Raw genomic sequence first — 12,558 nt, forward strand, 5'->3', positions numbered from 1 at the left:
GTTCTTTGTGGTCCCCAGTGCAGGTCCCTGAGTCTTGGGCAGGTCTTGGGCATCCCATGGAGCACCCAAGGAGGGTGTCGGGGTGGGGGAGCAGCACCCAGGGTGCCACCCCAGGGTGCGGGGAGGAGGGGAGTGGCGGCCGCTCCGCTACTTTGAAAGGAGCCCCTTGACTCTGAAAATCCATGTGTTGCTCTTGGCTGGGCTGTGGCGCCTCCTGCCAAGAGCAACAGTTTTACATATTAAAGCAAAATTAAATTAAAAGACTTTTTTAAAAATTAGATTTGTACATTCCCCCCCCACCCCCTCCCCCCATTAACCCTTCACAGTTCAGGCAGCACGATTGGGAAGTGTGAGGGCACCCCTGGGGGTGAGCAGGGATGGGGATGCCCACACCCCCTGGTCACACCCAGCCCCTGCCCGTGCCCCCTGCCATGCTGCTGCCTGCCCCAGCCCTTGCTGGGCAGCCAGAGCTGGGCGCTGAGGCATGCGGGTGTTTCCAGGTGATGTTTCTAAACTTTCCTTATCAAACAGCTCCCCAAAGGGAGGTCCTGGTGGCAGGAACTGGACTTTAGGGTGACCTGGAGCAGTGGCAGTGCCACCCTTGGGTCCCTCACCCCATCCTGGGGCTGGGGAGGGTGGATGGGATGAGAGACCCCAGGGACAAGTCCCAGCACCCTGAGGGTGCCACCTCCATCCCAGCTGCAGCAGACACATTCGTGGTGACCAGCTCACCCGTAGGTGATGATTTGCCCCTAAACCTGCACCGCAGCACAAAATACCCCCAAAACATCCATTTTTAGAGCACATGAGGAGGAGCGTGGCCTTAACCCAGGGCATAAAGCCCCCTGAAGCTGCTGGCTCATGTCACTCGGGCACATGGGACGGTGCTTTCTGGGACACACCCCCCCCCTCACCCTACAACCCCCCCCACCACACCCACCCCCCCCAGCTGGTGGGCAGGGGGACAAAGCCCCCTTCAGTGCCTCAAATAAGCCCAAATATCCCTTTTCCCAGGGCCCTGGAGCAGGGTGAGCAGTCACCCCGTGCTGGAGGGAAATTCCAGGGCGACAGCTTATCGCCTGCACCGTTACAATAACCGATAAGCGGCTCCCAGGGAATTTCCTTATAGCACTGAATCGGGGATGTTTAAATAATGTATGGCCGGGGTGTCAGCGTGCGGCTGGCGATTAGGAGCCGCGTTGACAGGTTGTTATGTTGTTACTAAAGAAATCGCAGGGCTGCAGGAATGCCTGGGAACGGCGGCGCTGCCTGGACCCCCAGGCGCCAGCCTGTGCCCGCGCCCGCTGCCAGCACGGCCGGGAACTGGGTGCCGGGTGTCCCAGCAGGCCCCCTTCCCCCCCCCCGGGACCCTGTCCGAACTGCCCCTGGGACGGCTGAGACCCTGGTCCCTCCGCAATCCTGCTGGGTGCTGGGGACGGCAGGGAGCACCCTGCGCCGGCACCCTGGGGAGAAGAGTGGGATTGGATTGGCAGCTCCTGGCTGTGGGGGGCAGCTGGTGGCGTCCTGTGAAGGTGGCAGGGGCAGCAGAGCCCGTCCCCAGGGGTGCTGCTGCCCGCAGCACATTCTGACACTGGCCTGAGCACCCGTGGCTCCTCCAGACGGGCACCCTCGGCCTCCCCTTTTCCCCAGGTGATCTGTCACCCTGGGAGGGGGGGCTGGCAGCCCCAGCTCGGCCACGCCGACTTGTGTCACCACCCAGGAGCTGCCATCCCCTGCCCACGGTGACACCCTGCGCCACCACCAGCCCCGTGGGTGACACCTCAGGGTGGAGGGTCCTGGGCAGGGACACGGCTCTCCCCACCCATGCTGTGGGTGCTGGGGCAGAGCCACCTCCCACGGTCCCGACCGTCCCACCACAGCCCCCAACCCCCCTGGGCACAGGCACCCTCTGCTCCTGGTGATGTGAGTTTCCCAGTTCTCAGCAGCGGGACCAAAGTGGCACTTTCTGTCCCTAAGCTGAGGCACGTCACCCCGCCAGCCTCTGGGGCAGGGGGTTCCCAAGGCGGGACCCTGACAGCCGTGCGCCAGCAAGCCCTGGTGTGTGTTCCTGTGCCCCCCGCACCATCACCCAGACATGCACAACCTCTTCCCCAAAACACTGCCAGGCTGCAGGTGCCCCTGGGAGGGGGTTTGGGCCCCAGCAGCACCCCAGTGGGTTTGGGGTGCTGGTGAGGCCACGTGTGTTCCTGTGCCCAGGTGTTGGGGGGGTGGGGAGGGTGGGGGTGTGCACCCACAGCTGTCCCCATGGGTGTGCGGGGCTGTGGGGGTGCTGTGCATGGCTGGGGGGAGTCTGTGTGTGTGTGTGTGCACACGTGTTCAGTTTTGGGCCCCTCACCCCAAAAAGGCCACTGAATGACTCGAGCGTGGCCAGAGAAGGGCAACGGAGCTGGGGCAGGGTCTGGAGCACAGGTCTGCTGGGGAGCGGCTGGGGGAACTGGGGGGGTTCAGTCTGGAGAAGAGGAGGCTGAGGGGAGACCTCCTGGCCCTCTGCAACTCCCTGCCAGGAGGGGCAGAGAGGGGGGATGAGTCTCTGGAGCCAAGGCCCCAGCGCCAGGCCCCGAGGGAATGGCCTCAAGCTGCCCAGGGCAGGGTCAGGCTGGCTCTGAGGAAGGATTTCTGTGCAGAAGGGGCTGTTGGGCGTTGGAATGGGCTGCCCAGGGCAGGGGGGAGTCCCCGGGATCCCTGGGGGGGTTGAAGAGTCGGGCTGAGCCAGCGCTGAGGGATCTGGGGGAGTTGGGAACGGTCAGGGTGAGGGTCGTGGTTGGGCTGGAGGAGCTTCAGGGGCTTTTCTAACCCAGACGGTTCTGTGACTCTGTAGGTGTCCGTGTGCCCTCGGGGTGTGTGCCGCGGCGCTGGGGGTGTTGGGGGGGGTCTAGGGCCGGGGTCGGTGGGGTCCGGCGGGGCTGGGGGGTGTCTGTGCATGTGACCCCCCGGCCGCGCGGGCGGGCCGGGCCGGGCCCCGCGGGGCTGCGCCGGGGTGTCCCCGTGGGTGCCCCCCGCTTTGCGGAGCCGCCTGCGAGGGGAGCGGGGCCGGGGCAGGTCCCGGGTGCCGGGGGGCGTCTCCGCGCCGGTCCCGCTCCCGCTCCCGGCCCCGGTCCCGCGTGCGCGCCCCGCTCCGCCCCCCGCCCCCCCGCAGAGGCGCGGCCCCCCGCGGCCCCGCCCCGGGGGCGTGTCCCGGCGGGCGGGGGCGGGGCGGTGCCGGCCGGCGGGCGCTGCCGGGGCTCGGCGGGCGCGGGGCGGCGCGGGGCGCTCGGCGGGGCCGCCGCCGCATGGCGCGCGGGGCGGCGCGGGCCGGGGCCGGGGCCGGGGCCGGGGCCGCGGGCGGGGGGAGCTGCCCCGGCGCGCCGCCGCCGCCGCCGCCGCCGCCGCCGCAACAGCAGCAGCAGCAGCAGCAGCAGCGAGCGGCCGTCCCGGGGGCGCGGGGGCGGCGGGGCCGGGCGATGGCGGCGCTGTAGCCGCGGGGCCGGGGCCGGGGCCGGGGCCGGGGCCGGGCGATGGCGGCGCTGCGGCTGCGGCTGGCCCTGTCCGTGCTGTGGCAGCTGGCGGCGGCCGGGCGCGGGCTGGAGCTGGGGGGGCTGGAGGGCCCGCGGGGGCGGGCGGCGCGGTGCCAGCCCGTCGACATCCCGATGTGCCGGGGCATCGGCTACAACCTGACCCGCATGCCCAACCTGCTGGGCCACGAGAGCCAGCGAGAGGCCGCCCTGAAGCTGCACGAGTTCGCGCCGCTGGTGGAGTACGGCTGCCACGTCCACCTGCGCTTCTTCCTCTGCTCCCTCTACGCGCCCATGTGCACGGACCAGGTGAGCGCCAGCATCCCCGCCTGCCGCCCCATGTGCGAGCAGGCCCGCCACAAGTGCGTCCCCATCATGGAGCAGTTCAATTTCGGCTGGCCTGAGTCGCTCGACTGCGGCAAGCTGCCCACCAAGAACGACCCCAATGCCCTCTGCATGGAGGCCCCCGAGAATGCCTCGGCCGCCGAGCCCCACAAGGGCCAGGGCATGCTGCCCGTGGCCCCCCGGCCCTGGCCACCGGGCGCTGCCGAGGGCCGGGGACCCAACGGCCTGGGGGCTTGCGACAACCCCGAGAAGTTCCAGTACGTGGAGAAGAGCCTCTCCTGTGCGCCCAGGTGCTCCCCCGGGGTGGACGTCTACTGGTCCCGGGAGGACAAGGACTTCGCCTTCATCTGGATGGCCGTCTGGTCCACCCTCTGCTTCGTTTCCACCGCCTTCACCGTCCTCACCTTCCTGCTTGACCCCCACCGCTTCCAGTACCCCGAGAGGCCCATCATCTTCCTCTCCATGTGCTACAACGTCTACTCCATGGCCTTCATCATCCGCTCGGTGGCGGGGGCCGAGAACATTGCCTGCGACCGGGAGAACGGTGAGCTCTACATCATCCAGGAGGGGCTGGAGAGCACGGGCTGCACCATCGTCTTCCTCATCCTCTACTACTTCGGCATGGCCAGCTCGCTCTGGTGGGTCATCCTCACCCTCACCTGGTTCCTGGCTGCTGGGAAGAAGTGGGGGCATGAGGCCATCGAGGCCCACAGCAGCTACTTCCACATGGCCGCGTGGGGCATCCCGGCCATGAAGACCATCGTCATCCTCACCATGCGGAAGGTGGCGGGGGATGAGCTCACGGGGCTGTGCTACGTGGGGAGCATGGACGTCAGCGCCCTGACCGGCTTCGTCCTCATCCCTCTCTCCTGCTACCTGGTCATCGGCACCTCCTTCATCCTCACGGGCTTCGTCGCCCTCTTCCACATCCGGAAGATCATGAAGACGGGTGGCACCAACACGGAGAAGCTGGAGAAGCTGATGGTGAAGATCGGGGTCTTCTCTATCCTCTACACCGTCCCGGCCACCTGCGTCATCGTCTGCTACTTCTACGAGCGGTTGAATGTGGATTACTGGAACCTCAGGGCCCTGGAGCGCGGCTGCCTGCACCTCCCCGGCCGGCGCGCTGCCAACTGCTCCTTGGAGGCCTCGGTGCCCACCGTGGCCGTCTTTATGCTAAAGATTTTCATGTCGCTGGTGGTGGGCATCACCAGCGGGGTGTGGGTGTGGAGCTCCAAGACGCTGCAGACCTGGCAGAGCTTGTGCAACAGAAAGCTGGGCATGAGGACGAGGGGCAAGCCCTGCAGCGGGGTGAGCTGCGGCGGGGTGCACTGCCACTACAAAGCCCCCACGGTCATGCTGCACATGACCAAGACAGACCCGTATCTGGACAACCCGACGCACGTCTAGAGCGGGGGCTGCACCATCCCTGGGGACGGCGTGCCAGGGGGGAAGCCGGCCTCACGGGTAAGGGGCGAGGGGACGCCACTGGGGGCGAGGGCAGAGGCTGAACGGTGGTGGGAGGGGGAATGCACACTGGTTTGGGGTGGCGAGGCCCGCGGGACCCTCCCCTGGCACCACTCGGCCCCGACAAGTAGCTGCTTTTTTCCTAGAGGTTATTTTGTTGTTGTTGCTGTTGCCAAATCCAGTGACTCTTCTAACGCTTTCTTGAGGGGGGGGCAGCGGGGACGGGGCAGGGAGGGGAATAATCCAGTCCGTGTTTATTTAATTCTGTAATTTATTTTAGATTTTTTTTTTTAATCATTAGCTGCGAGGAATGGAAAAAACAATAAACCCTGGATGTGTTATTTCAACTGAGCCTGGTGCTGTTTGGAGGAATTTGTGGGGGTCACGAGCAGCCCCACGGGAGAGCCCCGGCTCTGCGGGTCGGGGCCATGGTCCCAGTGGCGGGTGCGTGCCAGGCCCAGGGGGACGGGAAGAGGAGGAGTGTGCCGTGCCGAGGTGCTGCTGGCTGCCATGGGACTGTGGTACTCGGGGTGGGGTGTCCCTGTGCCCAGTTCCCCTGTGACTTCCCCGGGGCCGGTTCTGGTGCCCGCTGTCTCCCAGCCGAGGAGGAGGGTTTTCCTGCGCTGTCACTAACGATTCATCTTTTCCACTCCGTGCTCTGTAGGTGATTTGTGTCGGGGCCATCAGCTGTCGGGGCCTCAGTGCCAGGCGAGGGGGCTCGGCGCTCTGGCACCCAGGGCACAGCAGGCCAGGAGCCAGGGTGATGGGCTGGGGGCGTGGGACCTTGGGGCGGGGAGGGTTCAGCTTTGATGTCCCACGCAGAAGCCCAAGGTGCGGGTAATGGAAACTTCTGGGCAGCTTTATTTATCCCCTGCTCCGGTTACAATCCCGGCTTGCCTTCCCCATTGTCCGGAGGGAAATTCAAGCCTCAGCTGGTGTCGCCGGGGCTGGCGGGGGGAGCCGGGGCCGTCCTCGCCGCGGGCTGGCCGGGGTGCGAGCAGGCAGCGGCGGTGGGTGCCGCCGTCCTCCCGGGCAGGGTGACTCTGCTGGGGGCTCGGCGGTGGCGGCCGCTGCCCGCCCAGCCCCGAGACAACTTGGCGGCAGGGAGGCAACTTGTGTTTGCCATCACCTGATCGCCTGTTAATTAATTAACCGCAGGCTGGGGCAGTGCTGGGCCCCAGGGAGGGTCTCCGTCCCTCTTGCAACAAGCCAGCGAGGGACCCTCCTTTCAGCACCCAAATTAGCCCCCGCTGCCTGCCCACACCAGCAGCCCTCGGCCCTGGTGAAGCCCTCGCAGCTCCGAGCCCCAGTGTCAGGGCTGCAGGCGAAGGAGAGGTGCAAGAAACCCGTGCCCCCAACGCCCCCCGAGCGGGAGGTGGCAGCAGGGGCTGGGTCCGGCAGCCCCTCGCCCGCTGCCGTGCTGTGATGGGGCTTTGTGCTGCCATGACCGATGGGGCGAAGCGCCTTTCATCCACCACCCCCAGGGGTGCTGGGACAGCGGGAGAAGTTGAACGACTAATCTGAGAAAAGCTTTTGCCTCCCCCAGGAGCCGGCGCAGCAGCCGGAGTGTGAAGGAGCCTCCCACTGCCTGTGCAGTGCAGGGTGGCGGGGGTCCCGCTGTGGGGTGCTGGGAGGCAGGCGTGCCCCTGCCTGGGCACTGATGGTGATGGTGCCAGGGCATGGACCCTGCCTGGCCCACACCGCTGCGGGGGGGTCGCCGCCTCACGGGCTCCCCCAGCTACTGGAGGAGAGTTTGTTTGGGCAGGTAAAAGGGCTGTGACCTGGGTCAGGCGAGTCAATATTGGCTGTGGGACAGGCTCCAAAGTGCAGCCGGGGCAGCTGGGCAGAGCCGTGGGGCAGGGGCTGTCCCCCTGTGCTGGGGTACATCCTGTACACCAGACCCCCCCGCCCGCCCCAGGCAGGCAGCCCCACAGCGCTGAGCCCTGAGCCAGCTCGGTGCACCTTTGGCTTGCACTCGCAGACGTGTGGCACGGTGATGGCGCTGGGGCCAGTGTGTCTCCGGGCTCACGGTGCCTGGCGGGGACAGCCTGCCCTCGAGCACCCCGGCACTTGCCAAGGAACTTGCTGCCTCTGGAGCGCTCACCCCGAGAGCTGGCGCAGGCAGGACCAGTGTTTGGGCAGTGGTGGGGCTGCTGCCACCCGACCACCTCAGGCTCTTGGCTCGGGTGGCACCGCCGGCTCTGCCGCAGGCACTGGGAGCGACAGCAGAGCTGCCCCGTGGAAGGGCTCTGTGCCGGGGACACCGGCTGTCCCCTTGTCACAGCCACCTTCAACCTTGTGCCAGCGAGGCTCAGCCTTCCTCTGCATCCCCTCCCAGATCATCCCTGCAGTCCCTCGCTGTCCAGGCAGCCCAGCAGCTGCCTGCAGCACAGTGGGGGGGGGCTGCAGAAGCCCTTCTGCGAGGGTCAAGCAGGGTTCAGGGGCAGCCCCCCCAGCCTGGGCACTGCTGCCATGGCCAGCAGAGGCTGAGCCATGAGAGCAGGCTCGGTACACCCCAAGGTCCTGGTCCAGCTAAGCATGGAGAAGTTGAGCCTAGTGACCCCTCGCAGACCCTGAGCTGTGGACGTTATCCCCCTTGCAAGGAAGGACCCTCCCTCCAGGTTTTGAGTAGCAGAAGGAAAGTCACTGTGCTCTGGGAATGCGCAAAAAATCCTGAGATACCCAGACTATTAATCGGTTAATATTAATGATTAAGCCTTGAGGAAGCCAAGAGGAGACCAAGCGCAAGGCCCACTGCAGCCCCATGGCCTCAGCTGGAACTCCAGAGGCGAGGGGTGCCCCGCTGGCGGTGGCACAGCCCAGCTCCGGGGAGGCAGCGGGTGCAGCGCGGCCACAGCTGCCCACCAGCCCCGCGCACTCGCCTGCCAGCGTGGGGACAGCTATTTATAGCCCCTGCCCAGGACACTAATGCCATGCAGGGGCTGCTATAAAAAGCAAGTCTCCAAAAAGGTCTCGGAGCAGATGCTGGTGTGAGGGCTCCAGGCAGAAAGGTCTGAGCTTGGGTCACGTTATGATTCACCCAGATCCTGGTGCAGGCCCAGCAAGACAAACCACGTCCTGTGGAGAGGGGATGGGGCTTCTCTGGGAAAGCAGCATCTCTCCATCACTCTCAAATCCATCAGGGAGTTTCCTCTGCCCAGCAGAGCTGGACCTGGCTCCTCAGCAGGGAGGATGATGAAGACACCCAGGAAACTATCACCCTCCCGGCAGCGCAGCAGGCAACTGCAGGCAAAACTTGGGCAGCACGTTGGCAGCTCCCACTTGGGCTGCTAGAGAGCAGGGTGGGGTGCTGGGAGCAGTGCTTTCACAGACAGGGACAATGGCCCTTGCTAGTCTGAGCTGGCTGCGGTTACAAAACACATCAACACCACGGGGGAGGCAGTGCTGATGGCCATCCAGGCAGGCAACGCTGGGGTGAAAGAGCAGACATTTCAACTGCCCCCTCACCCCCTTGTGTTCCCCTCAGGAGAGCTGCTCTGGCAGGAGGACGCGTGTCACACTGGCAGCCTGCAGGGGACAAGGGACTGGACTGGGAAAGGCAGGTCCCACAGGCTGGTGACTTCTCCCTGCGCGGGGGCCGGAGGGGCAGAGCCCCGTCCCTCACGCTGGGGAGGCTGATGAGCAAGGCCAGCTCCGAGCACGCCCAGCTCCAGAAGGGGAGGGTGTGAGGGCAGCCTGGCCACAGAGGGCACGGCCCGGCCCAGCTGCCACCCTGGGAGTCAGGGCACAGCCCGGGGCTGCTGTAACCACACCTGAGCAGGAGGCCTAGAAGACAGTTGTCAGTTGTGAGCTGACCTGACCCAGACTCACTGCCCCCTTGATTCCTCGCTCCATTCTCCCTCCGTCAGCAGCAGCACCGTGTCTGATGGGGGCTCTGGGGAAGGCAGAGAAGAGATGAGCACAAGGCACCCCTAAAGGACACACTGCAAACTGGTTTTACAAACACAAGTACATAATGTTTATTTTTAAGTTTCCAATTTATTACAAGTACAGCCCTTAGCAGAAACCCCCTCCCCCCCAAATGACATTTATTTAAAAAAAAACCTGTACAGTTCCATGTAGGACCTGCAGAAAACGTTCTCTATGAACGGGACAAAACAAAGCCTCTGAAGGGGACGTGCGAAATACAAACGTCAGTGCTATTCTGTGGGGCAGAGAGCTGAGGCTGGGGAGAGGGGAAGAGGGAAGTGGCTGGAAACCTGCCTAGTCTCTGCAGCCATTGACAGTCCAGAACTGAAACAAATACCTGTTAAAAAAAATACCTAAAAAAAAAATATCAGAAAACTAGGCTGCAGTTTTTAATGGCTGATTCTTTTCTTCCCAAATCACAGGAGCTGCAACAGCTGCTTTTGCTTTTCTGTTACAAAACCAGTATAGAGCAGCCCTGTTTGTTCCAAATTGAAGACTTCTATAATAAAAAGTTTGAGCTCTGATTGTATGATCAAAACTTCTCATGATGGGGAGAGAGAGAGAGAGAGAGAGAAAGAGAGAGAGATAGGTGATGAAAAAACCACACCCTTTTCTTAGAGAAAAGTATGTATCTTGGGCAGCAGGACCCGCTGCTGGGGCTGTAGCAGAGCAGCCTCCCAGCAGGATTGGGATGGTCCTCGCTGCATGGGGGGAGTGCGAGGGAGGTGAGCTAGGGTACGTGTTACTATAAAACATGGTGAGAGCACGGCTAGAGAGGGACTGGGAGACCCCTGCCAACAAGTCCCCCAGTGTAACTCCAGCTACTGGTAGGAAAATGAATTTTAAACAGAGGGAAAATATAAAGCAAACACGAGTCCATATAAACTGTACATGTGCCAAAGCAAGACAACTGTATCTTACAGGTGTTCTTTGTACAAGATCACAGCTAGAAACAAGCCACTTTTAACTAGAAAATTAATTTAAAAAGTTACACAGAACATGTTTCTGCTGCTCTCCTTGCCCTGGAGCTCCCTACAGGGCACACAGAAAACCATGCTCTCCAGTATGCTTCTGGCACTCAGTTCATCCAAAGGGCTACATCGTTGTGTGCTGTTCAAGGTGAGCAGGGAAGCCAACTGCTTCCTCTTTGCTGTGTATGTGTGAAGAGCTGAGCTCAGAAGAACCCTCTTCAGAGCGCAACCTCTAGAGATCGCTCCCCGAGGAGAGAGGGGAAGAGCAAGAGCACCTCAAAGCCAATTGTGTTAGGATGCTGGTGAAAGCCGTATCTCCATAAATGTAAGTGCTTGCTTGCCCTGTACAGCCCTTCATTGGGGGCTCAAAATTAACACCATATAAATATATACATACAAGAACTAGCAGCCCATTGGCCTGATCGCACCCCGTCCTTCTGTGCAGCAATATGATCCCTCCCTGCACCAGCTCAAGGCTGGTTTCACATCACGGGCAGCAGAAAGCAGAGGTCCCACCGTGCTCCAGCACTGGCTGTTCGCAGAGGGGGAGGAAGCGGCTCATCCCAAGGAAGCTGACAGCACCCGAGCTGGAGTAGGCTTCATGCTCCCCTGCCCAGCCAGGCTTTGGCCAGGCCTTCCCCTTGCCCTCCCACCAGGACAGACCCGTTCAAGAGCTTTGTGGATTCTGCAGGAAGTCATCTCTGCTCAGTCAAAGGATGACCAAATTCTTGAGAAAATTGCAGAAAAATTAAAATTAGGATGGGCCAAAGGGAAGGCTGGATTAATAGAGGAAGTGCCTGATGCTTCCCAATTCCCTCCAGACGACCCGTCCTGGGCTCAGCAGCACCAGAAGGCCTGCTCCAGCTCTGGCTCTCCCCCTAGTCTCCCCATCCCTCATTTCTTCCTTTTCCGCCCCCGGGAATGTTCAAGAGGCTCTGACTCACTGTCCCCTTCCTGCTCCTCCAGTCCCTGACACCTGGCAGAGAGCATCCTGCGTTTCCTGCGTGCATACGTGTGGCCAGGCAGGTGTTTGTGCACCATGTCAATAAGACACTGTTCCGTCTTCTCCAGGCAGGATAGTACGTGACTCCCATTCTGGTTGTAGCGCTCGGCGTTGGAGAACACCTGCTTGATGTCAGAGAGGAACTCCTGCACCGAGCGGTAATTGCCACAAGAGCACTTGCTCTGCATAGTCTGGAAGTCCATAGGGTTGCTGATGACCTCAAAGTAATCTTCAGCTTCCTCCGTGGTCACTGGCTCCCTGCCGAACAGAGAGCCACAAAGATAGGAGGAAAAGGACAGCCCCGGCTGCACCAGCACAGAGCTGCAGGGGAGCAAGAATCTCCTCCACCCCCTTTGCTTGAGCGGCAGCCCCAACCCGCACCCCTGAACCCTCGTAACGAGCCCAGGCAGCACCTCGACAGCCCGACAGACACATCAGCCCCATGGTGGCCACGGCACCATGATGGGAGGGACAGCAGCTTGTCCTTCTGCCCAGAGAGCTGGTCCGGGCACGGGGACGGGCACGTGGCAGCTACAGCTGCCTTCCCTCCGTGACACTGCCTAGACCATGCCCTGAAAATCTTGGGGGCTGCAGAAATCACACCCCCCCCCCCAGCTTCCCCTCCTTGGCCCACGGCCTACCACCCTCTGTTACACCACCTCAGAAGGACCCCAGGTCTCCAGCCCAACAGAGGACTGGAACAATGTGGTTGTTTCTTCCAGAGCTCCACTCCCTTTCTTCTTCCCTGTAACTTCCTTCCAACACCCCGGTCTTGCGGCCAGCGAGCGGGTCGGGCAGGACTGCAGCACGGCCAGCCCACACCGACACGCGGCCTGCGGCAGCCCCGTGCTGCAGCACAGGAGCCACCTGCCCTCACCTGAAGGGCCAGCTAAAGCGGTACTTGATCAGCTTGCTGAGGATTTCCTCACACTTCTGCAACTCGAGGTTTTGGCGACGTGCCGTCTTCTTTGTTTGAAGGACCTGCCCACAGAAAGGATGCTGTTAAAAGGACGGAACCACTCCAGGCTTCAGTGTTCAGCAAACGGTTTTGAGGCCAAGGAAGTTGGTTCTTAGCAAAGCTTTTCTTTTTAATCCTCTTGCTTACACGCTTGAGTCTCAATGGTTGGGGATGTGTAGTGCTGTTGCAGAAACAAAGTTCAAGTCTTTCAAATACAGCCATCTTCCACAATAATCAAAAGGCAAACTGCTCTGCTGCAGGACCTTTGATGGTAACAGCCAAGACATGCAGTGGCAGCTTGAGTTACAGAACGGAAGCCCCATGTAGAAGCACTGGTGGGAATAGCTCACAAACAGCCTGTCTTTTCCCTGG

The 12,558-nt window shown here is 62.2% G+C and overlaps 2 protein-coding genes across 6 annotated transcripts in view; one reads left to right on the forward strand and one right to left on the reverse strand.

The window, feature by feature from the left end:
* The first annotated feature begins 3,496 nt into the window (after positions 1-3,496).
* Positions 3,497-5,554, forward strand: FZD9 (frizzled class receptor 9). 2 transcript variants are annotated; one of them, XM_074923017.1, is made up of 2 exons: positions 3,497-4,943; positions 5,004-5,554. In XM_074923017.1, the coding sequence occupies exons 1-2, from the start codon at positions 3,516-3,518 to the stop codon at positions 5,265-5,267; spliced, it is 1,692 nt and encodes a 563-aa protein (XP_074779118.1). In that variant the 5' UTR covers positions 3,497-3,515; the 3' UTR covers positions 5,268-5,554. The 2 variants fall into 2 exon arrangements, with proteins under 2 accessions (XP_074779118.1, XP_074779117.1); XM_074923016.1 differs by having other exon boundaries at positions 3,497-5,553.
* Positions 5,555-9,287: 3,733 nt separating this feature from the next.
* BAZ1B (bromodomain adjacent to zinc finger domain 1B) overlaps positions 9,288-12,558 on the reverse strand; it is a 50,160-nt gene continuing 46,889 nt past the window's right edge. For all 4 annotated transcript variants that reach the window (XM_074923301.1, XM_074923303.1, XM_074923304.1 and 1 more), the window contains 2 exons: positions 12,106-12,209; positions 9,288-11,486 (listed from right to left, as the gene is read on the reverse strand). In XM_074923301.1, the coding sequence (XP_074779402.1) occupies positions 11,120-11,486; positions 12,106-12,209 (471 nt within the window). In that variant the 3' untranslated portion in view covers positions 9,288-11,119. The remainder of the gene's footprint in view (positions 11,487-12,105; positions 12,210-12,558) is intronic.

This window comes from Athene noctua, chromosome 19 (assembly GCF_965140245.1).
Source record: "Athene noctua chromosome 19, bAthNoc1.hap1.1, whole genome shotgun sequence".
NCBI classification, from domain to species: Eukaryota; Metazoa; Chordata; class Aves; order Strigiformes; family Strigidae; genus Athene; species Athene noctua.

What these genes read in the sequence shown, in the direction of transcription:
- FZD9 (XM_074923016.1), top strand. Translation starts at nt 3,516, where the DNA reads ATGGCGGCGCTGCGGCTGCGGCTGGCCCTGTCCGTGCTGTGGCAGCTG.